Source organism: Archocentrus centrarchus, chromosome 11 (assembly GCF_007364275.1).
Source record: "Archocentrus centrarchus isolate MPI-CPG fArcCen1 chromosome 11, fArcCen1, whole genome shotgun sequence".
NCBI lineage: Eukaryota > Metazoa > Chordata > Actinopteri > Cichliformes > Cichlidae > Archocentrus > Archocentrus centrarchus.
This window is the reverse complement of record NC_044356.1, coordinates 17,638,104-17,664,548: the sequence shown is the minus strand read 5'-3', so window position 1 is coordinate 17,664,548 and position 26,445 is coordinate 17,638,104. Positions and strand designations below refer to the sequence as shown.

The 26,445-nt window shown below is 40.6% G+C and overlaps 1 protein-coding gene across 7 annotated transcripts; it reads left to right on the top strand.

Annotated features, from left to right (window-relative positions):
* Positions 1–1,751: 1,751 nt before the first annotated feature.
* On the top strand, positions 1,752–25,770 carry tpd52 (tumor protein D52). 7 transcript variants are annotated; one of them, XM_030741646.1, is made up of 8 exons: positions 1,752–1,918; positions 18,462–18,589; positions 19,782–19,930; positions 20,463–20,564; positions 20,969–20,995; positions 21,875–21,916; positions 22,822–22,870; positions 23,833–25,770. In XM_030741646.1, the coding sequence occupies exons 1-8, from the start codon at positions 1,900–1,902 to the stop codon at positions 23,956–23,958; spliced, it is 642 nt and encodes a 213-aa protein (XP_030597506.1). In that variant the 5' UTR covers positions 1,752–1,899; the 3' UTR covers positions 23,959–25,770. The 7 variants fall into 7 exon arrangements, with proteins under 7 accessions (XP_030597506.1, XP_030597507.1, XP_030597508.1 ...); XM_030741650.1 differs by lacking the exon at positions 1,752–1,918 and adding an exon at positions 11,241–11,951; XM_030741647.1 differs by lacking the exon at positions 20,969–20,995 and having other exon boundaries at positions 1,754–1,918.
* Positions 25,771–26,445: the final 675 nt, after the last annotated feature.

Sequence of the window (26,445 nt, the reverse complement as noted above, 5' to 3'; positions counted from 1 at the left end):
TTTGTTTTATCAGAGCGCAAATGTCAGATTGGATTCTGTCCCTCACGGTTGGGTGTCCCAGATATTCCTGTATCTGTAGGATTTCAAGAGGAAACCTGTTGGGTGTCTGTGTGTCTTTGTTTTATTTTTATTGTACTGAACATATGTATTATATATTATAACAGACACATATCAGAAATAAATAAATATTCGTATTTTAATATGAGGTAGTGCAGCTTATAAATATACACTGATTTTAATTTAGATATTTATTGAAAATAAACAATGTTTAGAGTAATATTAACCCCCCTACCAATTTCAATAACACAGTACTCTCTTTGTTTAAAGCAAATAAGCTTTATGTTGTGTGTGTAAGAATTGTATCATATATTTTGCATTTGCTCGCAGTACATTTGCATTTGTATTTGTTTTACATACTCCTTTGTTATATTTGCTCATGTATTTTTGAACCCTAAAATATACGTGTTAAATATTAAATTACATGTTTTTTTTAAATAAAAGAAAAGGCATTTAACTGAAATAAAGTCACGTGATGCGTCTGAACGTGAAGTGTCATTCTCTGGAGACGTGTGTGTGTGTTATAGCCTAGAGTATTCTCACATATCAGTGTGTTTCTCAAGTCTGCTCCTTGTCATTGAAACGGGAGCCGGTAGGTGGCACTCTTTTATATGAGCGTCCTTCTCACCCTGTGTGTGTGTGTGTGTGTGTGTGTGTGTGTGTGTGTGTGTGTGTGTGTGTGTGTGTGTGTGCGCGCGCGCGCGCGCGCGGCGGTTCACATCGCTGGGTGTATAGTTTCATTGCTTTCCAATTAAGGGCTTTGCACACACAGCGTGTGAACAAGAGTGGGAATTAACCGAGGTTTTCATGACAAGGTGGAGGATTGTTTATCCCACAGGAGTGGGTAAATTCCCAAGAAGACAAGAAATGTTTTGTACAGTTAGTGTGTCTGATTACTTCTCTCGCTCGTACAAGCAGTGGATATCAACTGGAAAGAAAAAATTTCAATTGAGCTAAAAAGTAAATTCCTGGTAATTTTTCTCACACTAACATGTAGTATATTCTCTCTTTTATCAAAAAAAGGAGCACGCCTTTCCAGGTGGCAGTAAATTCTGCCACAGTAATGAATTGCTGATTATATTTTTGAAATTAAAAATAAATCTTGGGCTAATTTCACTGTAAATGCAGTTTAGTTTGAGCTACTCAAGACGTTGCCTTTCACAATTCCTGTTTTTCCAAGACAAGAAAGTTGCATTACAAGACATTACTGTTTGACTGAATATATAACCAAAAAAAAGAGAAAAGAAATGGAAACATTTTTATAGCAACCCCAAAAAATGTACCAAATATTGTTAATATATTTTACTTCTTCTTGTACATTCTAGAGTTACATGAGGCGGAAGTACCGTATTTTCCTTCCTGAGAAGATTAATTACATAATTTGTGGAAGATAATTAATTTTTTTCATAGAAAACAGTTCTGTCCCCGCCTTACACTGGGATCAGAGGCAGCAGGTTTGCATGTATCATAGTTTTCTGTGTATTTTGCCTGAGACTATATCTTAAAAAGAATAAAATAACAATACATCCGGCTTAACACTTGTATTGTGCTATTATTATTACACTGTTACAGATACATACACATTTTTCTTCTTGTACAGTTAAAAACACACAAATAATGACGTGTCCTTGTTACGCAGTTCTTCCTTGTTGTTGGGCCAAAACTTGATCCACGTGCTCGCTTCTGTTTACACTGCTGCGTGCTGACGTCACGGAGAACCCCACCCCGCACGGCGGGCTGCCTGGCAACATGAGGCAGAGACCAGGAAGACCCGCAGCACGAAAGCAAACAACCTGCGGACCCCGAGCATAAATCAACCAGAAACAACGCTTTGGCCGCACAATGGAGGATGGAGACAAAGGTAATGAAATCACTGACGCGTGCCAGTGTTATAATAGATGTTTTTATTCTACTTTTTCCTTACATACAAGTTAGTAGACCAGCTAACTTTGCGCTACGACTCCAGTTAGTTCGCTTGGAGCATATGCTACTTTTCGTTATACGAGTAAAGCGAGTTATTTTTGTGACCGACAGCTATGTGGAGACTTTTGAGAAGAAAATAATTTATTCGACCGCACCAGTGCAAAAGAATGCAAGAGGTTTCATAAATAAATAAATAAAATAACACGGAAGTACAGTATTACAGCGCTTTTTTTTTATCAGCATGTAACACACCCATTAACTTCTTTAGTGAAAACATTTACGCAAACTTTCAGTTTTTGGTTGAGTTAAAAACTTCGACAGGCAACGAAAAAGTAGTAAAACACTGGTAAACAACATATGTTGTGACTGATAGCTCATAAAAATGGGTTACACCTGTTGACAACTTGAGGCATGTCTCCGTTGTGACTAGTTTAGACAAGTCACGCTGTCCTCTAATGCTCTTTCCAATAATTTCTGCACTAAAAAAATGTTTTTGAAGTTAGCACACTAATATTCTATGCCAAAGTGGTTGTGAGTTGTGAGTTTTGCTGGTGCCAAAGCGCAGCACAGTTCAGTAAATTAACCACAGGTATGCTGGGAATGTGTTCTACCTGCCTTTCCCTCTTCTTTATACCTCCTACGTTTTAATGCACGTTTCCTTTCCTATTAAGCAGCTGTTCTGCTCGTTTATGGTCTTCAACACTACTGTACTCAAGTGCAACAGGGGCTCCTCTCAAGTGCTTGTGTTTGTGCTGCAGTACAAAAAAACAAAAAACAAACTTGTTGACCTTTTTTTTTTTTTTTTGTAATTATTTTCTTTTTAAACAGTGCTCCAGTCCTTTTTGATCTGTGTATTCTTTTATTCTATTTCATTTGCACTTAAGTTCATGTGGAAAGAAGCAAGCCACAGAGTTTTATTTGCTCGCTTAAAAGAGATGCTAGAAGTTTTGGCCTAATTTTGCAGCACAAATGGCCTTCACCGCCCTGGTTTCTCAAAGGTAATTTCCTCATAGCTGACTTTTTCTTCCCTTTTTTGTAATATAGACAGAGAAAGGCAGAAGATATGTTGTGTATGGACACCAGAACAATTGCTGTAACTGGTTCCTGGTTGATAATTTGTGCTTCTCCATATCAGACTGATTGAGGTCTCTATTTGTCTGTTCCTGCATCACTTTCTCTTCATGTGTTGAAGGCAGACACAATGAGGGGGAAAAATACTTTACTTGCCTTTAAATGCCAACCTTGTGAAACCCATTTCTTCATTCCTGGTTCACAGTTGCAGGCCCTGAACACATTCTTAAGCAACTGATACCTTACTCACTGTTTAAGCTGGGTCCTCTTTGCTAGTGAAGGTTTGCTGTGGCCTACTTTAAAGGTTTTCCCTTCCCACATTACATTTTTTTTCCCACTGTTTGTGCAGCAGATGCACCAGCACTTGATACAGCAACTATCTTGTCTTTTTGTGGCTTTAAAAGTTGCCTTATGTGACCTTTTAAAAGCAATTAGAAAAACAGTGAATGCCAGACTTATGTTAAGGCTGTGCTTATTTATACTGCAGACTAGTATTCATCAAAATCACAGTAAAATGGATCTGTGCCACAAGTAATCACAAGAAAATGATATTGCATTATTATGCAATGATCAGACAAAAGGGAAACTCTTTGCCAATCTGTAACTTTACTGCAGCCTTGAGGTGGTAGCCAACAGAAATAAATCATCTGCCTCCCTGTTTTATTATATCATCATAGAAATGTCGCATTCTCTGGATTCAGTCACACTGTGGTACAGGCAGGAAAGTTCATTTTAAGGTCACATTTTTATGCACATATCTATGGTAGCTGTATTTTACTACCATCTGTACCTAAGCCTCCTCATGGAAGCTCAGCCTGCTCATTAACAAGTATTTGAGACTAAAAAGGCAAATCGGAGCAAACTACATCTCCCCTTACATTTTTCTCTTTTCTTTTAAGGGAGGGTTTAATTGGTTTAACGCTACAACAGTATTTCAGGTAAAGCATTCCTGAACAGGTTTTTAAGAAGGACCAAGGTCAATGAGTGCTCTGACTGGTGCCTCTGAAAGGAGTCTGCTCTCCCCTGATTGTGTGTCTCTGTGCAGATGACCTTTTGATAACAAACCTGTCTGTTTGTGCCCTCCCTTTTCTTGCAGTTGAATGTCATTTTTCAATAGTGGATCCTTTTTAAAAAAAAAAACAAAAAAACCCAACTCAGTTTCAGTACAGTTTAAGGTCATTTTGGAGACTAGCACACAGATTTGCATTGTGATATTTATTGTTAATCTTGGTGAATTAATATTTATAGACTTTATATAGATGAGAAAGAGGTCACTGGTACTCTCATAGAAGCCTGAATGTTTTCTTACTCAGGGATATTGCTCCAGGTCAATGTCAGAGGCTCTTAGAAATTTTCGTACTTCTGTTAAAGTACTCCAGAGTGACATCTTTTACTGTTTGAATGTTGCCTGTTTCATTTTGTACTACTTCTTCATTTTCAGATGTGGCTCAAATCAGATGTTCAGAAATGACACAGTCAAGTTCACTAGCCCGGCTTGTTTTTCAGCTCCCTAGTCTAATGAGATTGATCATGACCATCGGCCAACATTTTTTGCCTTATTAGATTTCTGTGCTGCACAACTGGCTACTTTCAGCTGTCAGAGGAAGTCTCTCACAGACAACATCCTCACCTCAGCAATGTACAGCTGATCGTTTGAGCTGGAAATACATTTAGCGTGGCAAAATCATCCTTTAAAAACAGCAACTACTGTATTTTTAAAGGTTTGTTATGATTTGTTAAGTCATATCAACAAGTGTCATTGGGCTAGAAGCTGTGTCATTCTGGTCTGGACCTCCCATTGACTGCGAGCCAGATGTGTGTGTGTGTGTGTGTGTGTGTGTGTGTGTGTGTGTGTGTGTGTGTGTGTGTGTGTTTACTAAAACCATTAGTAAGTGAAGTCTACTTAGAAATACACCTGTCGGTAGTCATGGCTGTCATAGATGATTTCAAAAGGAGCTCTTGAAGGGTTTGATGTATGCGAGAAGCTTTAGCCTTTTTGAAAAACCTGTAGCTTTGAACACTGGTGTCGGCAGTTTTGCACATTTCATTTCAAAGATTAAAGCGAACCCCAGCTATCTAACTAAAATTTTGTACTTTAACCTCATAGTTGGCAAGTGTGGTATGTGATTGAAATATATTTTATTTATAATGGTCTAAAGTCTGCAGTTTGAGAGAGTAATAGAATTATGTCAAATCAGGTAAATATGCCTTTTAAACCTAAATATAGACATCACTGTACAATATATTTAATGTTCATGTGAATTGTTTGATGTTGCAGCACTGAAATGCAGTGATTAGGCTCTGCTAAACTGACTTAAAAAGAAACTCAAAGGTCATTAAATTCCCCTACTTTCAGCTTTATGGCGAATTTTTCCCTGACTTGTGAGATTTGGCCGAGCAGCACTCTCACCTGTTCAGTAGTGTATTTTTTCAGTGTAACACTGCTGAGGGAAACTTTGAGAAACTATGTAAGCAGAAGCACAGTAGAAATATAAATTATTCCTAATTAATCTGTGATTTTGATATATAATTCTGCCCTTTCTATTTTATTGTTATTCGCTAGGGAAAATTAGGTTTACAAATACTATATCAAAGTCTCGTGTTTAGGCCTAACTACAAATTCCCAGACTGGGAATTCTCTCCCTATTTTTGGCATCTTTTTTATTGTTGTCTTATGTGACTTTAGAGGTTTTTTTTTTTTTTTTTAGAACTTTTTGTCCTTTCTGATAGTTGCAGTTTTCCTCTTTTTCCTCCACTGTTTCAGTTTTTTTTTAAGTTTTAAAATACAATTTTAATTTTTAATGTTTATTGGTGGTGTCTCAAGCCTGACTAAGATGTATTATGACTGCAGATATTTGTTTCATTATTTTTTTTAATATACTGTACTACCATGCTGCTATACTCCAAATGCTCTATGTGTTCTGCATTTATAGTGCAAATAGTCAGATGTAGAAAATGCATTTTAGAATTAGGCCACACAGCAGCAATGTCCCCTGCATCCACTGTATGTCTGCACATATCAGATGTTGTATTTGGAGAAATGACCAATTTGGTATGTTTACCTTGTTTGATGGAATACTTAAACACTGCTGAGATGCAGATGAGAGGATTGACACCACTTTCCTGTCTGAATGGTTCATGTAAAGTTATGTTCTGGGTCAGCTGGCTGTTTCCAGTCTGTGCTGCTTCATATTTAACCAACAGATTGAAAAGGGATTGTTTTCCAACATGTCAGACTACCTTGAATCAGCTTTTATCTCAATGTTTGTCTTTAGTCATGTAGCCAAGAGTCTAGATTGGATACACATGTACAGTATCAGTGTCCATCTGAGGTTTAGCCACTTCCCATGATGAACATCTCATGCTTTTTGGGCCTAGTCAAAGTAGCCACAGTAATCTATGTCTCATGATTCCTGTTTAGGCCAATCATGTGATAGACTATGCCTTGAATAGTAGGGTAATTGATTGTATGCTGTGCTCCATTAGTTACTCTAAAATGGCTGTTTGTTTGTGGTTACAGTCACAGTTAACCAGCACCTATGATTGTTTTTTGATCTTCTCATCTGCTTGGCTTATAAATCAAATGGCAAATAATCACGTACAAAAACATACTGAAGTTATTTTTGAAAATATCTGATTTGTGACCTTGATTTTTTTTTTTTATCCTTTTAAATAATATATCTAATACAAGCACACTGGTGGGTTTTTTTGTTTTGTTTTTTTAAACAAGTATCACATGAATCAGGGGCTCCAGTGGTCAGGAGGGCTGCAGCGTTATGTTGAGTTTATCATGTTGGGAGACCTGCCCAGTCTACCTAACAGAGATTACTGTTTGCTAAGATGTAAAAAATAAACAAATTTAATCTTTCCTACCATTAACAAATATTTATCATAGATGAGTGTAACAATTTGATCCATTTCAGTATAGAAAGATTCTCATAGGTGGAGTACACTGGAAAGCATATGTGCTTGCATCTTAATGAGGACCTCTTGCACTCATTTCTAGCTCTATTTTTATTCTGAAACTCCAATAGAGTATCCTTGCATAATTCACACTTGATTTTTTTTCTTTCCTAAACCGGCCCCCTCATTCAGCCACTCAGCTCATCTTCTGCTTGAGACAAGCACTTTCAGCTCTTGTGTCTTTATCATCCCTAATAACAAAATTTTTTTTTCTGATTAACTGCCCCTCGCCCAGCTTCCACAATACAAAGTAAACCACGTCTTTCTGAACGCTACCTTCTGTCTTTTGGAGGGTATGAAAGTCCCAAAAACAAACCTATTAAATGGCATCACTTCTCATTGTTGATCAGACATGGCAGGTATTACACTTAGTACTCACTTGGTTATATTCTGTTGCAAACAGAGATATGGACAGCTGAAGACACAGCGGCCCAGTAAGCAGACTTCTTGGGACGCATGCATTCTAATATAGATTCTCCACGGCACATCTATGTGGTCCACACGGACCCTCACACTCACTGTCTGAAATTTATGTCACTCGGACCCAAGTATACCCTAGCAGATGTGGAAAGTATTATCAAGGCTTTATTATGTGATATAATGGTAAATTTATTCTTTCAGTCACAAACTATATAAACTTTCCCTACATACATCCGTCAACACAGCCTCAAAACTACTGACAGATGTGGTGAATAACTGGTATTACTTATCTTGTTACATTTCAGCATTCTGCTTGGAAAACCTTGAGTTCCGGTATTCACATAATTGTTACTTTGACATGTATGAGCACAGCCCCCAATAGAAACGGCATTCCCTGATACCAGTGGTCTCCACAGCAGGACGGTTCTCTCCACCACTCCACAAACACTACTCTTGGATAAATAGAGGACTCCCAAGATTCCAGTCTGACTGAGCATCCATGGGATGCACCAGAACTAGCTTGAATTATGGAGATTCCACCCCACAACCCAGAGGACCCAAAAGAGCCACTGCCTATATCCCAGTGTTAAATACCACAAGACATCCCCCAAAGGACCTGTGTCCACTCCTCAATGTGCCAGAACTGTTACAGTGAAGATGAATTATGCAATATTAGGCAGATGGTCTTAATGTTGTGGTTGATCAATGTAAACCCCTGGTACTATTCACTTGTGGGGAATGTCATAAAATGCCAGTTGAACTGGAAAATATCTGCTGTCAGGAAATGCCAAAGTTACAGTAGCCAGAGAAATATTACCTGCAGTCCCCAAGCAAATGTATAATGTCTTTGAGCACCGTGGGCTGCTTGTATCCTGGAGTACATTAAGGAGTGCCAGTAATACTAATCATGCTCACTGTTTTGAGAGATTGTGTCAGTACATTTACAGAGAATTTCATATTGGGCTATTTAGCATGTTGAAGCCTGATAGTTTGCCATGATTGAGTGCAGGGGCGTCTCTTCTGGGTTAAGATTGCTCAACAGAAGAGCTTTGCAGTGGAACCTGACTCAGATCAGGGCACTGTAGAGTTCTAGTAGTTAGCCTTGTATGACCAACAACTTGTTGTACAGGCTTGTCACGTGTACAGTAGGGTTGAAATTCATCATCTCTCTCGCCATCATTGTCTCTGCTCTGATATAGTGTTTTTTAGTACCAAGTCAATCTTAGTTACCTGTTTTCCTCAAATAGAAAAAATGAAAACACTTATGAACATGTTCATCACTTTGACATACAGTTAAGTGGAAAAATAAGTACATCCCATTAAATTTATTGGGTTTCGTCCACATATTTCAGCAAGTTAGCATGTGCATCTCTGAAACATTCCCTACAGTGAATGTTCTCTTTTATATTTGAATTTTTCACTTTTAAAGTGTGTGGTGCCAGCAAGCCAAGAGCTAAGGAGCTTTCTAAAATCTTTATTTAAAAAAAAAAAAAAAAAAAGGCTCACAGGTATCCACTGCTTTGACGTGGCTTTAAAAAAAATCTCAAAATTGTTTGAAAGTGGAAATCATTCCCCTGCTGGTGGTGAAGATTTCAACTATCTATTTTCCTTGGAACCCTTAGCAGAGCCAACCAAACAGTAGACCAGGGCTCTTCAACTCCAGGCCTCGAGAGTCCCTGTCCTGCAGTTTTTAGATGTGTCTCTGCTTCAGCACACCTGAGTCAAATATAGAAGTCATTAGCAGGACTCTGGAGAACTTGACTGCATACTGAGGAGGTAATTCAGCCATTTGATTCGGGTGTGTTGGATCAGGGACACATGTAAGACCTGCAGGACAGGGGCTCTCGAGGCCTGGAGTTGAAGAGCCCTGCAGTAGACCAACCTAAAAATTTCACTACAGCGTCAGCAGGTAACTTTCAACTTTTCGTTATTCAAAGTGCATTCATCTGCAGCAAGAAAGAGATTGTGCACACATTTGCATGGGAGGCTTCCCATGAAAAAGCCTTCACTGTTCAGAAGCGCAAAATTACAGTTTCCTCATAAACATGTAGGAAAAAGATCCTTCAGACCGCACAAACATTCAGAAGGATCTGCTTGCACTGGATAGATGGGTTAAAAGGCAACATCTTTTCAGGACAAGAGCCTCATACTAGCCAGGAAGCTTGGTGGGGCAGATGTTGATGTGCTTTGCTGCCTCAGGAACTGGACAACTTGATGATTTCTGCATAATATCCAAAGACTTCATAAGTTCATTTTCCTTATTGTGTTGTTAAAGTACACAAACTTTATCTGTAGGTACTGATTTAAAGAGAATCAACTGTTTTGGTTGTAAAAGAAAAAAAAAAAAAAAGTTAGCATAACTGTAGTTAATTGTGGAATTTGTCCCCTAGTGTTTCAATACTTCCAGGAGAGCACCTCTCCCTCTCTCTAAATGGAAGGTATTTCCTGGAGAGGATCAAGCAGACATGCACGTCTACCTTCTTGCAACAGAAGAATGGTGGCTGAAGAGGCCTGAAGGGAGCTCATGATTTATGGATATAGTTTTAATATTCTGCTTGTGAACATTTCTGTACTGATGTGCTAATTTTCCCTGCAGCGTTACCTTTGCAGAGTTCAAATCCGTACCACTTAATTTTTAATGGTGAGTGGTTTTTTGCTCGATACTGGCTGTAGCACATTTTCCAAAGTTATCGAGTAATTTTAGGGCAATTTTACATCTGTTGGGATTAGTTATTATATATCAGGATTTTTCCCGAATGAAGAAAAAAAAAATGGTACTACACTAAGATGTTTTTGCCCCCCCCCCCCCAAAAAAAAAAAAGGAAAATCACCGGGATAGTAATTGAAATATATTTCATGGATTTTAAAAATTTATTTATTTTTTTTAAACAGGGGTTTTATTTAACCCTTCTTTTTGCCCTTTGACAGCCTGGATAGGCTCCACTCCTCCTGCAAATTGGAAGGATGGGTTTCATTGACTCAAGTGTAAAATACATTTTTGATAATTAAATGTCCAGAACTAACAGGAAAGTCTGTTACTCAGACGTCTAATAACTGGGATAAATTACTGCCCAAACTGACTTGGTGACCAGTCGTGCTTACCTCTGTTGATAACCCTGAAAGCTCAATTTTTAGCCAGGAAAAAAACTGTATGATCTTGTTTTGATTTGACTTCACAGTAATGTTTAACTAGCTCGTGTTTATTTTGTACTTCCTCCCACCAAGTTCTTGAGCTCTTTGAGGGTTTCTATACATTCACTACCACAAAACCTGCACTGCTTTTCTATTTCACTGCAGCCTTGACAGCATCAGTCTTGAATACCCTTGCCTACACTCTTAAAACCTTTGACTGAAAAGTGACAAGAATGCTTGCATGTTTCCTATCTTTGTAAATCTTAAATACCTGTCTTACATCACAGCTCGTTCTTCTGTGTTATTAAATGGCATGAAGTCTGCTTTCAAAGGAAGAAGAGTTTGTTGTCATGTGATGAAGGTCTTGCATTACAGGAGCTTTATAGTTCAGAAAATGCCATCATGGCAGCCAGTTTGAGTGCACACTGTAGCGCTTGTTCCTTTTACCACCTCGCGTAGCCTCTGGCACACTCTTTTTTCCTTTCTAGTTGACTAGCTTTACCGCTGCTTCGAGCTGGACTGTCCACCCTGGATTAGAGCTTTACTGTAATCTGGGACACTGGAGATTATGCTTTTCATCTAATGCGCCCCTACACAGTCGCATCACATGACCTACCCGTACAAATGGGACCGCTCTTATTTCCTCCTCGATTGATAGGCTGGAAAGCGAGGGAGGCTGAGAATTGGCAGTGGCACCTGAGAGTATTGAAACAGGAGCACCACGCTCCTCTCCACACAGTATCACTGCCACACTCGACGTGCTAACAGTGGCAGAAAACAACAGTGATTGCACACACGGTCTGAAGGATGGACTAAGAGCTGACCTTTGGGATTATAGTGGAAGTGGGAGGGTGTGTGTGTGTGTGTGTGTGTGTGTGTGTGTGTGTGTGTGTGTGTGTGTGTATACTGTGTGAGCTGGCTGCAACAGCTGCTTGAGGGGACAGGTAACTTATTAACAAGAATGGAGCAAAGGGCTTGCCACGCCTTGACCTGCCACAGAAACCAAAAATGAAAATTTCAGCATCACTGTAGTCACGCTCACCTTGTGACTACCTGAGACAAGTCTCCTTCCTTGTACGTGCACACACGTGGACACTGAGTGTGTCTCTTCATGTCAAGCAAAGGAGGACACAAAAGACACAAGCAGCACGCGCCTGGATCACATGTAAACAATCAGCACTTGGCTGGATTTGCTTAGGTCGTTTTAGTGACGAGGAGGTGGTAGTCACTCAGGCCAGCCAGACGCTGAAGGCTGTAAAAAATGGACCCTCTGGAGGAATACCGCTCTCCGTTTGACTTTGAACAAGGAGTCAACACCAGCTACCTCTATCTCTCCCCAGCCTTAAGCGACACGCCGCCCAGCTCGCCAGCTGTCAGAACCAGAGGTAATCACAAGAAGAGAAGTGAGAGGCCGAGTGGAGGGTGTGTGTGCGTGCGCGGGTGTGTGTATGTGCTGGATACAAAGACAAAACATGGGTTTGGTTCATTGAACAGGAAGAATTCGGGGGGAACACAAACTGGAGGGGGAGGGAACAAATGCTGATTGTTAGCGATGTGTATGACAGCAGCCTCTCAATTTAGATGTTGCTAGATTTCAGACAGTGTCTCCATCTCAGACCGTCATAACTCTATAAACTTCAGTTAAAATTATTCTGCTGTACCACACTGCACAGTTTTCCCTAACTGCTTTAAATGTTTGCCTTCTTGAGTCCACATGAAGATAATTTCTTGTAAAAAATCATGTTCTGTCTTTCAGTGTGATTTTTTTTTTTCTTATGCATTTTATTTTTGTGCCAGGGAAACAAATAAATCTTAGAGTAGTATAAAATCATTCAGCTCCTCATCATGCTGTCTTTGAACATTTAGCCAGTGCAGAGTTGTTAGGACACAACATTGACTGCTGATGTCAGCCTATTCCAGTGTTCAGCTAATAAACTGGAGAAAACATCGTCCTAATTCTGCAGTGTAATATTGTGCTTGTATCTGCTTCCTTTAACTTCCACTTCATGTTCATTTCACCCGTTACTTTGTTACTGATTTATTTACCTCTTAAGCTTTTGGGAACTCAGGTATAGCGAGTAAGATCAAATTTATCACAAGGAGAGTTTTGAGAGCTGCTTGATGTGGAGCGGGGCTTTGTTACAGTAACTTACTGTATGATGGTATATGGATTGGTAACCATTACAGTGCCCGTTGTGTTCGCATATGTGTTTTGAGATTGAACAGAAACATGGAAAGTCTGAAAATATACTGTTCAAAAAAGGAGCACTTTTTAATCAGAGTATCATCAAGTCAGTAAAAGCTTGTGGGATATTGATCTGGTCACTTAAGTACAAGAGGGGGTTGTTAATCAGTTTCAGCTGCTTTGGTGTTAATTAAATTAACAACAGGTGCACTAGAGGGGCAACAATGAGACAACCCTCAAAACAGGAATGGTTTTTAAAGGTGGAGGCTACTGACATTTTTTCCCTCCTCATCTTTTCTGATTGTTTTTTTTTCACTAGTTTTGCATTTGGCTTGGGTCAGTGTTACTACTGGTAGCATGAGGTGATACCTGCACCCTACAGAGGTTGCACAAGTAGTCACACTCCTCCTACAATACAGTCTCAAGAGCATGGAGGAGATGCCAGGAGAAATGCAGTTATTCTAGGAGAGCTGGACAGGGCCGTAGAAGGTCCTCAACCCATCAGCAGGACCAGTATCTGCTCCTTTGTACAAGGAGGAACAGGATGAGCACTGCCAGAGCCTTACAGAATGACCTCCAGCAGGCCATTGGTGTGAATGTCTCTGACCAAGCAATTAGAAACAGGTTTCATGAGGGTGGCCTGAGGGGCCCGATGTCCTCTGGTGGGCCCTGTGCTCACTGTCTGGCACCGTGGAGCCTGATTGGTGTCCTGTGCTTTTCACAGATGGTTCACCCTGAGCACATGTGACAGACGTGAAAGGGTCTGAAGAAACCATGGAAAATGTTATGCTGCCTGTAACATCGGTCAGCCTGACTGGTTTGGTGGTGGGTCACTGATAGTCTAGGGAAGCATATCTATTGATGGATGCACAGACCTCTACAGGCTAGGCAACAACACCCTGACTGCCATCTGGATGAAATCCTTTGACGCACTGTCAGACCCTACTCTGGTGCAGTGAGTCCTGGGTTCCTCCTGGTGCACCACAATGCCTAGCCTCATCTGGGGCGAGTATGCAGGCAGTTCCTGGAGGATGAAGGAATTGATACCACTGACTGACCTCATTAGGAGCATGCCCCGACGTTGTCAGGAAAACATACAAGCACTTGAGGGGCATACAAATTACTGGTTATTTGAGTTCCTATAATGGAATTTCGGCAAAATGGACTAGCCTGCCACATCATATTTTTCACTTGATTTTTGGGGTGTTTTTGAATTCAGCCCTCTGTAGGTTGATAATTTCCATTTCTATCAAATTATGTGGCATTTTTTCATTTTTAACGCATTACCCGGTCCATAGCAGTATAGATATCAGCAGGATTTTTTTTTTTCCCATTCAGATCTGATGTTTACGCAGTGTTCCTTTAATTTTTGTGAGCAGTTTATATTCCTGCTTGTGTTTACTCTCTGTCTGCTTTACTGTGAGTGGTGAATTAGGCAGCTCTTATATACATGCATACGTGCGTACACACACACACACACACACACACACGCACAAGTGTGCAACAGGAATTCAAATTCTGAACTTTTGGGTTTAAATCAACGAGAAGGTAGAGCCCATTAACCGGAACAAATGACTTTCTGTATGCGTCTCATTATCTTATTCTTTCGCAACATTCTGTGTAATACAACTTGAATGATTTCCACATTTATTTATGTAGTCTGGTCCTTTATGACAAAGCAGTAACTGCACTATTGCAGCTGTTAGATGACTCGGCAAGATTTGAGTGGACCCAAGCACGATCGCTGCTTTCCTTTTGACCTGTCACAGAAAAAAAGGATGATCAAAATGTTCATAGCCTCTATTTAAGTGTATGTATTTGCTTTTGCTTCAGTACTGGTAGATACACAGTTAAGTGCTCATGGGGTAGAATTGTTAAGAGGAAATGAGCTGAACCAGAGGGGTTGGGCAGTGACGTGGGTGAGTATGCAGTTTGGTGCCGCAAGCCAAACTTCTGCCTACATTCGCATACAAACTTCTCTATTTCTTTCTTTCTCTGACTTTCCCTTTGTTTTTTGATTGTTTTTTTTTTTTCTGCATCTCTCTCACTCTTAGCACCTACTGATGGAAACGCCTACAAGGCATACATTCACTCAGGCAGAACCACTTCCACACTTACAGAGCTTTCATTGCTGCCCAAAATTTTATATAACTTGATGTGTTTGAAGAAAATTAATCAGAATTTCAGTTCCTGTGCAGCATATTGTAGGTCAAAAAATTTCTGTACTAAAGGCAGGGGGACTTTTTCCTATTACTGGGTGAAGCACAGCCGTTATAAGAGGAAGTGTCGATTGTGCAATTGTGATGTTGTAGTACGCAGGTTTGTCTGCATATATAGTATGTGGCAGAGCTGCATCACTTGTAAAAAGAAGAGTGGGCAAATTCAAACAAGAGTGGAAAAGAGCTTGAGGGCACATGAAGTGTAACCTCACAGGAACAGTGGGGGTGGTTTCAGGACTGAAAGCTAAATGAAAATTTCCTCTGTGGTTCTTTTGCCTAATTACTGTAATGCCCAACTCTGTTTCCTCAGCGAAATGATTTCTCTCTGATTTTCACTTCTCTCGCTAAAGCGTGTTTTGACATATAAATATTTGCACTTGAGAGGTGTCCAAGCAGCTCGCCTTTTCCCCTGGTATTAATTAAATGGTTTAAAAAAAAAAAAAAAAAGAAAAAAAAAAGGCAATTAATGGCACATCCAGCTCCCTCAGCTCATGAGCTCATGATGATGATGATGTGTGTTTTGGAGCCAGAGAAACGTTATTTCATTAACAGCTCTCCAGACAGCACTGAGGCAATCCCACTGTCTTTGTGGGAGTACCGGTATGCTGTTTGAGGCTCTCAACAACATACCTGCAGAGAAGGCCACCCCACCCCTGAGAAGGATAAATCCAGGAAAAGCTGCCGGTACCGACCAGATACCAGACTATGTACTCAAAGGGCGTGCAGAACAACAGGCGCGTGTCCTGACAGATATATTTAACATCTCTCTGTGTCAAGCCATGGTTCCATCCTGCTACAAAGCTTCAGCCATCATCCATGTTCCAAAAAATCCACAGCTGACACCATGAATGACTATCACCCTGTTGCACTTACTTCAATAATAATGAAGTACTTTGAGAAGATGGTGAAGGGCCATATCACCTCCATCCTACCCCCTTCAATCAGAATCACCAAGGACCCCACCCACCCACCCCTCTCACGGACTGTTTTCTCTCCTGCCCTCAGGTAGAAGATACTGCAGCCTGACATGTAGAACCACAAGGTTTTTATCCAACCACTATCAGACTGTTTAACACTACAAAGTCTTAAGACAGTCTATTATACAATATCTACTACTTGCTGTACAATATTTGTCTACAACTACAGTACAGTCTACAATGCAATACAGTGCAATCTACAGTGTAATATAATGTAATGCCATAGATTATTGTGTTGCTGTTTATTTATTTGATGTTTTTGTATTATTTATTTCTATTTATTCATTTGGTGGCTTTTTTTTTGTTTTTGTTTTTTTTTTGCCTGTGAACCTGATGCAACATACTGTAATTTCATTCTGCACTGCATCTTGATGTGGTATCTAAATGACAATAAAGTGAATCTGAATGCGATGCTAGATTTATGTGACTTTTTTCCCATCTCTGTCTAAATCTAAAACATTAATCAGTCTTAGTTAAAATGCTTTCACAGTAGTGTGGACAATGAAAGAGAGAGAGGGTGCCCGGTGTTTGGAATGAGGTGGGAGGAGGAGGCTGAAAATGCATTTCAAGTAGCATTCCTTTTGGTGAGATTACGTTTCCACTCAGCCTGTGTGTAGAAACAACACCTATCACCAGCTAAAATCATGTTTTAGCATCACTGTGTGGTTACAGGTGCAGCTGTTTAATAAGGAGAAACCATTTGAAGGTGTGGTTCCATCCTGCAAACTTTAAAACAAAAACACATTCTGAAAAAATGTTATGTAGATGATAAGAATTGGGGCCTGCTACAGTTGTAGAGATGAATTGACTGTTGGTCATTTTGTATGTAGATTATTATGATGACCAGCAGTAACAGTGTTTTATAAGGGTTAGGGTTGTACACTGTTGAAAGTGGAGTTCTTAAACCCGGAGTGTCTTAAAAGTTTCAGTATTTAGAGAAATATATTGTGCAGTTACATTTAAATGATGCTCATTTGGGACTAAGTGTCCCAAAGTGTGCTAAGGAAATATCCCCAACACCATTACACCACCAGCAGGAGCCTGAACTGTTGATATAAGGCTGGATTGAGTCGTGCCTTCATGTTGTTTGTGCCGGCAGAAATTGACTCATCAGACCAGGCAATATTTTTCTAATCTTCTACAGTCCAGTTTTGGTGAGTGTGTAGCCTCAGTTTCCTGTTCTTAGCTGACAAGAGTGGCACCCAGGGTGGTGTTTTGCTGCTGCAGCCCATCTGCTCTTCAGAGATGCTCTTCTGCAAAGCTTGGTTGTAACAAGTCTGTCCATTCTCCTCTGACCTCTGACGACGACAAGGCATTTTACCCAGAAAACTGTCGCTCACTGGATATTTTCTCTTTTTCAGACCATTCTCTGTAAACCCTAGAGATGGGTGTGTGGGAAAATCCCAGCAGATCAGCAGTTTCTGAAATACTCAGACCAGCCTGTCTGGCACCAACAACCATGCCATGTTCCCCCCCCAATTCAGATGCTCAGTTTGAACTTCAGCAGATCATCCTGACTTATGCTTTTATTTCATCCTTTGGGTATTACTTTTATTGAACTCTTATTAAATAATAATTGCATTTCTGCTGCTCTGAGGGAATTGCACAGGGCTAAGCTAAATTCTCTTACTAGTAAAATTCACTAACCTTCAGCTAATGTTTTAATGAAGCCTCCACTTTTCTCTGTTTTACGTGATGGTTCTGCCTCCATGCTGAGGTAACTGTATATGTATGAAGCTCACACCGTAGCACTTCCTTTTTTGTATTCTTCCCCTCACACTGTGTCATTCAGCGCCTGGATTTCCCCTTTTTCCGTTTTTAATACTTTCCTATTTTGGGCTTTGTTTCTGTACTTCCTTCAAATAATATGACCAGATGCAAAGAAAAATGACCTCAGGGACAGATTTCTGTTTCCCTGTTCCAGCTCACTTCTGGCCCAGAACATCCTTACTGGGTGTCATACTTCTGTTTCACAAATCCTTCACAAAAACCCCTCCGTCTCATACTGTCTGAGCCGAGGATGTTTCTATCTAGAAAAGTCTTTGTATTATTGATGCAGTGCTGTTCCTGCTGGGCACAGCTCTGTCAGAAACGTCAACTTCCAAGATAAGTGTGTACACTATCTATATACTGTGTGAAGGCCCGCCTGGGTGGGCTGTCGCAAGTGTGTGTGTGTGTGTGTGTGTGTGTGTGTGTGTGTGTGTGTGTGTGTGTGTGTGTGTGTGTGTGTGTGTGTGTGTGTGGGAGATGGTGCAGCTGGTCTGTGCAGAAAGAATACAAGATCCTTCTTTTTCATTGTGAAAAGCTTTACTGTTGTGGGTTATACCACTTCTTCATCGCATCCTTAAGTTCCCCAGAAGAATTTTCTGATATGTCTGGTGATTTAATGTGTGAAAGATATCTATAAAGATATATAAAGAGATCACTTCATGAAATTCTCCACCAATTGCCGAGTAAACCATTCATTTAAAAACAACTTCTTTTTCTTTTCTTTTCTTTTTTTTTGCCTCCCAGGTTCCCAGGGCCATCCGGACTCAGTCCCAGAAGTGGGAGAAGATGCAGTGACGTCTGTTGGTGCTTCAGCTTCAACACCCGCCTTGACAGAGGAAGAGCGTCAGGAGCTGCAAGAGGAGCTGGCTAAGGTCAAGAGAGATCAAAGATTTAATAAGCCGTGATTCTGAAAAGCAAGATCAGATGTTAGACATGAAAGTCGGAGCAGATAATAGTGATAAGAATTGGAGCCTAATAAGCATGTCTGGTTTTCATTATCACGATATGTGTACATCATTTTGAATCTTTCTGCCCAACATTACCTCTGTTTTCAGTGACTTTCCATTTCAAACAAGCCACTCTGTGTTCACAACATACAGTTCTGATATTTGCATGTAAAGAAACCATTGTCCTTCTCTGTACCTTTATAGTCCTGTATCTTGTACCATGACTATCTTAGTCTGTTTTCCTAATTATCAGCAGTTCCTGTGGGTACACACACCCTGGACAAGTCTGCAGCTTATCATAGCTCCAACACAAAGAGACAGGCAACCATTCACACTCACATTCAACTACAGCCAATTTAGGGCAATAAATTAACCTAACATGATGTCTTGGACTGTGGGAGGAAACCAAAGTACCCATAGAGAACCCACACAGGGAAGAACATGTTGTGCTCTACACAGAAGGACACAGTCAGCCAGTGGATTTAAGCCCATGCAGCACTGCTAACCACTGCACCACTGTGCTGTCTAAGCGCAGACCTTTTCACTTAAAAATTGGTCACAACTGTTTAAAGAAGCCAAACGTTGTCTCCGCTTGGTGGAGCGTGTGCTTAAAGCTCGGTCCTCCCCACAGCTGCCTGGTTTCCATTCAGCCCCGGGCCTTTTGCTGCCTGTCCTCCCCTTTCTCTGGCTCCACACTGTCCTGTCCGTCTCCATCAGATAAAGACAAAAAAAGCCCAAATAATTGTGAGTGTGTGTCTGTGTGTGTGCGTGTGTGTGTGTGTGTGTGTGTGTGTAATTCTGCTTAGTTGGTTTAAAGTATTTTGATCAAAAGTGGCGTAAACAGCTCAGCTCAAAATAAATGTTGCCGGAGTCACATGGTTGAAAAATGGAGGTTTATGAGCAAAACAAAAACCTATTGTTGGTTTGGCTCTTTTCATTGTAACAAATACTTGATATCCCCAGTTTTTAAACAAGGGGACACATTACATTTTAATACTCCTCCTGCTTCCTTTTTTTTTGTTTTTGTTTTTTCCAAGGACTAACGCTTAAAACTTGTCAAGTTTAAGTACATCTTTATATGTATAATCAAATATGACGTCCTCGTGTGTGTACACAGGTTGAAGATGAGATCCAGACTCTGTCCCAGGTGCTGGCATCCAAAGAGAAGCAGTTGGCAGAAATTAAGAGGAAGCTGGGCATCACCCCTCTTAATGAGCTGAAACAGAACATCACCAAAACCTGGCAGGAGGTCACTGGCTCCACGGCGTAAGTACCGAGCTCCTTCAACTGAAAGCACAGTGTTTTAAATTTTTACATCTTTATGATGCATTCATTTTAGCCAACTGAAAGCTTTGCTAAAGACTTTCTGTAATAATTTTTTTTTTCCACCCTCATGATCGAAACGCTTTCTTATGCATAATTTCTTGCATTGTGATTCTGTACATTTTCTCTAATCACTCTGAAAATCTGGATAACAGTCAGCGCTGTTGAGAAACTCCTCTTTCTCCGCTGAGCGAGGAGAACGCTGTCAGTGCTCTTGACAGGCTGCCTGTGGCCTGTTTGAAATTATTTGATGTGTTTCATATTACAGGAAATGAGCAGCATTCTGATGCTCTCCGGCTTTTCTTTAAAATGAAAAAGACACTGAAGTTTAGTTCTGACCTTGATGCCTCTCTTCAGGCTTTGATCCTTCAGTCTCTTTATATCACACTCATATCCTCTTTTTTGCTGCCCATCACTCCTCTCGCTCTCCCTTTCTCTGCCTCTCACTCCTTCTGTCTCCGCTTCTCTGTTTCAGCTACAGGAGGACTTCTGAAACTCTGTCTCAGGCGAGTCTGAAGGCTACAACAGCTTTCACAAATATGGGCTCAGCCATCACCCGGAAGCTCGAGGATGTCAGGTGAGTCCGACAGGGAGATGTCAGCATGGCAGCACATCCAGTAACTTTTAAAGTGAATGACATTTTGTAAAATCTTTGAAAAGCCACAGTGAAAAATGCTCCACTGTCCATTATATCACATTTGATAGAAATATGTTTCTGTAGTTGTTAGGAGGCCAGAGCTTTTCCCCTTCCCTCTGTCCCTAGTCATCCTTTTGCAACAGCTAGCCTGCTTCTGTTCAAAATCCACCTACCAGCCCTTATGAAACACATCTCTTTGTTTAAAGCATTGCTTTATGGAATTTATGGAAGCAGTGGCTTCCATAAATCCTGCATTTTCATTATGTGGCTTTGAGAAACGCATGCTAATCAGCATAGAAACACCAGAAATGCCAATAACTTACAACACTGCCTGGCTCTTGCAGGTCGCACTATGTGTCTAATAAGTTTAGGTAAGACTGCCAGAATCATTTAATCCGAATTAAAGAACGATTAAATCCTCTTTTTCGTACCTGCCGTGTGAAACGTGTTTGAATGTGGGACTGCTGTGTGCTCTTTCCTACGATCAGTTTCAATTTTTGCATGAATAACTTTGACATTTTTCTGCATGTTATTTACCAAATTCTACAGGATAAACTGAAATCAGGGATGATGTTTACGTATTAATGACATAATGTTGTGTGCTTGTGTATTTTATTTAAATATAATTCACCTGTTTTACCACTTGGAAACTGTCACTGTTCTTGGCTTTCATAAAAGGGATGTCATGGTGGGCACATGACTTTAAAAAAAAAAAAATCAACAGCAGATTGTTCTGCTCCATTATCGACCCCCCCCCCCCCCCCCCCCCCCCCCCCAATCTTGGTCTTAGTGTGTCTCCTCTGTCATCCTTCTTCTCTCTGGATTACTGAGCTGCAAACAAGATTATTAGCCCCCCTTAAAGCTGCAGTTTGCTTGGAGCTGGTTTGCTGAGGGGGGGGGGGGGGTTTGTGAGGACTTGGCAGGGGTCACAAGGGTATGTGTGTGCGCGCCTGTGCCTATATTGTCCTTTTGTCTGTCTGTTCAGTGACAAGATATTCATCCATAACGCGCAGGATTAACACATACCTGCTGTGTTAATACACAATCAGTCTTAATTGGATAAAGTGGGATTTATAGGCTTTATGCACTTGGTAGAATAAATGAGTGTTTGTGTTGTGTGTTGTGCTTACATGCGTGGGCTCATCTTTCTTTTGTTGCTCTCTCTCATTCTGTGTACAAGTGCATGCTCTTCTGCTATGCTAAGATGACCACTAACGCCTCCTTTTCTTCTCAATAATGCTGTCGGATAGCATACAGTCATTACAGCACTCGGCTAGTATGCCTGCTATAAGGTAAGAGAACCCGAACTAGTTCATGTTAATGTGCTGAATCAAACGTGGAAGCTGCGCAGCAGCAAACGGACAGAACAGCTTGTTTCCTGTTAAATGAAATAAGGTCTGACAGTGCACCCTAATAATACCAACACCGCTGGCAAAAGCCACTTTATCTGTTATCAGTGAAGCTGCAGCTCTAATAATCTCGCTTTGCCAGGCCGCTGCGGTTTCATCAGGCTCACAGAGGTTTAGCAGAAATCTAAAAAAAATAAAAATGGAGATAAAAGCCGAGGCAGCGTCGATTGGCTGCAAAGTGGGGAAACACCCACCTTCAGAAACGGCTCAACTGTTTTGTCTTTTTTTTGTTTGTTTGTTTTTCTGCACATAGGAAAAAAAGTTCTGCCCTAAATACAGCACTGCTTATGACATACATGTGTAGGCAGGGTTTGTGCTCATTTTCTGCAACTCACATGTAATTTACGGATTTTTAACCAGTTTCTTTTTCTTTTTCTTTCTTGATTTGATCTGTAAAGTCTAAAATGTCAATTAGTGAACCAAAAGTTCATCTTTTTCCTTCTATAGCGCACCCAGGAAGCTAGAAAGTGTGTGTGTGTGGAAGAAACGTGTCATCTGTTCTCTTATCCTCTTCATTCTGTATTCCCTGTTTGTGTTTTTCATGAAAAACAAGCCCTCTTAGCACTTTCTCAGCTGAACAGAAAAGAATGGGGTCACTTTAGATCCTGCATTGTGTGTATTGAGTATCAGTTAACGTGACCTTTTAAAAGCTGTGCTTGCAGTGGGTGTCCTGTTCTATTTTCCTTTTGAAGGGAAAATGTGTCTGCATCTCATCTGGGTATGATTATATGTGATAACATAAGTCAGTGAAGGCTCATCTTTTTTCCTCTGTCTTTTCCCTTTCACAGGAATGCACCAACCTTCAAATCATTTGAGGAGAAAGTAGAGACTCTGAAGGTAATGGCTAGCTAAAGGACCATGATACTGTCTACAGATGCGCCTGTGTGGATGTATAATGACTAGGAGTCAGACACGCACCATTATTCTGTACACAGACTTTATTCCACTGCCTTTTGGCATCACTCCATAGTAGCTCGACAAATTCTGAGAGCCTTGAGGTCGCATTCAGTCTTTTCGGTGTCAGTGAAAATAGCTTTCAAATAGCATTTTAATCAAGATTTAAAATGAGACTTTGTAGCTTCATCCATCTGTCGCTTCTTGCATCTGGTTTAAATAATAAAAATAAGATGGTGACCATCAAAATTCTCAAGTCAAGGCTTTAAAAACCAGCAGCTGACGTCATGATGGCTACACCTGCTGTTAACATAATCTGCTGTTATACCGGATTAAATAAGAGTGGCAGAATTTATCAGTGTTTGAAATGTAGTGAAGTTGTCTAAATGGGTTAACATACTCTTACTGTATGTACATATTGATGTTTACCTTTAATCCCTACTCCTCCCTCATTTATTGGCAAATTCTTCTGAAACTTGGTGTGAGTATTCATTGGGCAAAGGTCTACAGAAGGTTGCAGACAGATTTTCAGTTTTTTTTTACTTTTTACAAATGTTCAAAATTTGTTTAAAAAAAAAAAACTAAAAAAAAAAGTATCAGCTCAGTGATGGTTGACCTGCAGCCAAATTAGTTTGTGTTCTGATATATTTTAAAGCGGAGCGCGCGCTCTGTGCTGCTGTTTATTTTAAAGGCTGCACCGAAAGCTTTGAGCTCTGACATTTTAAACTTTAAACTGATCCATTTTAGCATTACTTGTTGTTGTCCCACGGCCTAATAAAGGACACGTGGAAATCGCTTTAGTTTGTCGGCAGATCAAAGTGAAATTCATTTTTCTTGATTGATTCCAGCAGTGTAAAACAGGTGTGCTCTGACATTGTGCTGTTTCCTCCTCCCCTCTCCCTCAGACCAAGATGAATCCATCGACATCCGCCAGTGATGCCAGCAACCAGGACGGCGCTGATACTCCAACCAATGAGCCTTCGCTCAATCAGCCAGACAAGTCCCCCTCCCAGGAGGAGCCGATACACTGAGAGGGTCTAACCACTCCTCACTCACTCCCTCTCTCTCCCTCTCTGTGTCAACCTTCTAACCCCTGGGCCATCTACACTCACCCACTAAAGTGTGTGTGCCAGTTTCCCTTTATTGGAAACCAGTGACTCCTCCCTACCCACTCCCAGCCCCCCTTGATCTAATTGTCAGACCTTTTCTCATGACACGTGCTCTCACTTGTTAACTACCACAGAAAATGAAAGCATGGGATGGGTGCAGGCATGTGGTCGTTTTCCGTGTATCTTCGAGTCTCCTCTGGCTCACTGTGGGAGAAATCCTCCCCGCTGTGCCACTTTCCTTTTCCCCTTTATCTTTTCGCTCTTGCACTCCTCATGTCTCTGCCTTTGCCTAACCAGCATAGATGCCAAACATGCTCTGATTTTTTTTTTTATTAAATATATATAAATGTAAGACTTTAATGTGCATTTGAGTGTAGAAAATTGCACTTGTGTAGTGAAGTATTTAAACTGTGCATATGAACCAGGCAGTTGTCGGCTTCTAGCTTGTGCATGGCCCTCTGTTATATGTTAGTTATTATTAGAAGCACTTGTTTGGTCTGCTTCCATTTTGGGGTCATTCTATGTTTACCTGTTTTGGTTCTAATCTGATTTTTTTTTTTTCTTTAATTTTTCTTACAACATAATCGCAAAGTAATTTAACACTGTGTTCAAAGAACAAAGACAAAGCAGATGCCTTTTAGTGTCATATAGGTTCAGCACTTTGTATGAGTACTGTGGGTTTAATGAGTGTTTCATGAATGCAAACACAGATTCCAAAGTAGGAATTTCAAAGCATGGGAAAGAGGAGATACCCCCCTCCCTTTATGACAATGTCAGAGGATGATCTCCACGCTCAGATAGTTGCAGGAAAACTGCCAAGATCAGCAGAACAGATAGATAGAGCAAACATGGCGTCAAGGTTCAGCCTTGACCCGAAGTGAGAGAGGGGGAGGGGGGAGGGGGGGCACCTCTCTTCCAGAGCCAGAGTCAATATTTAAACACTTCTTCATTGTTCCTGCGAGGGAGGCAACACCTAAACCTCCCCACACTGTGTGTGATAAAAGGCCAGGCAAGAGGATGTTTCACTGATATATAATGTAACAGAGAAGGTTCACCCCCTGTTTTGAATATGCATACTGTGCATAACAGGCTTTTTCTTCCTTTTTGGGGGAAGTTGAATAAAATATTAAAAGTCTGATTCTGCTGGTAGATTCTTGGCAGACTGCACTGGCACATACAGTATTGGGTAAAAAAAAAAATGCTGCTTTGAGAGAACAATCACCTTTCCTGGGTGTTGAAGGTAAACTTTGTGTTGCATCTGCAATGAGGACTATTGTTTTGAGCTGGCTATTGATCCTGCATATCCTAGAAACCTTTAAACTACTGAACAAGGAATGAAATGAATTGTCTTCTACCCGTGGGTGCTGATTGAGGTTCAATAAACCTGGAAGGGCAAACAAGGCCACTGTAAAGTCAGCCAAGACTTCCTCTGAGACACGAGCATAACTGAACTACTGATTTGTAACCCTTCCCTTCTGGGTGCACGACCAACCTTGTGCAAGTCTTCCCCTGCTGGTGGCTTGAATGTGAATCAGCTCTCCCATGCACAGTCGCCGCCATTAACGCCACACAGACTGTGGATCGGCAACACTGTTTTCCAGAAATGAGTGAATTTGTTGCAGCCTTTTATCTGAGGCGTTTTTATTTGGAGTCGTTTATTCAACACACGCATTTGTTCTTTAATGGAACCATAGAGATAAAAAATACACTCAAATTAAAAGACTTTTGAAGTAATCTGACTCAGTGCTCATTGACTTTATGTGGGAGGAGTGGGGAGCAACTCAGGCAGCATTGCTTACCGCTGTTAGTTTAAATGATGTCATTTTTAAATTAAATTCACAAGAAATATAGAGCTGCGATACCTGAATTGAACACAAGGTGGCGGCCAAGATCAGAAGCTCCGCTTAGAGGGCTTATTTTTCTCAGTCCAGCCCAGACAGCCTGGAGCCGACACTGACTGAACTGACTCATAGTCATAACTGCTGCCTGTTACGGTGAGTGGAGAAGTGAAGGAAGAAGTCAGAGACAACAGTCCTAAAATGTTTATTGGCCTCCAAGTACAAGCAACTGATACTAGATAATATTTTGGAAAAGTTTAACTAGTTTGGGGTATTTCAAAAGAAATGTAAAAGTTATACATGCACCGATGTGTGTCTGAATCGGACTTGGATCCGTCTGAAGTCTTTAAAGCAGTGGTTTAAAAAAAAAAAGAAGTACAGATTTAGATGTTGTTTGCAATAATATGACTAACAAAGTAGTTGGTATTTGTAGTTCCTAATACAGTACTCTGCAAAAGTCTTGAGTCATTTCTCATTTCCAAGGAGCTAGACATTCTCGTATTTATTTTTTTTTAAAGGGGTTTTAAGCAATAGTAATAGTGTTTTTCTTTGGACATTGGCTGATTTTCAA

What these genes read in the sequence shown, in the direction of transcription:
- tpd52 (XM_030741650.1), top strand. Translation starts at nt 11,828, where the DNA reads ATGGACCCTCTGGAGGAATACCGCTCTCCGTTTGACTTTGAACAAGGA. An exon ending in TGCAAGAGGAGCTGGCTAAG is followed by an intron (nt 18,590 to 19,781) that starts GTCAAGAGAGAT and finishes GTGTGTACACAG; the next exon opens with GTTGAAGATGAGATCCAGAC. An exon ending in TATGTGTCTAATAAGTTTAG is followed by an intron (nt 20,996 to 21,874) that starts GTAAGACTGCCA and finishes GCTGTCGGATAG; the next exon opens with CATACAGTCATTACAGCACT.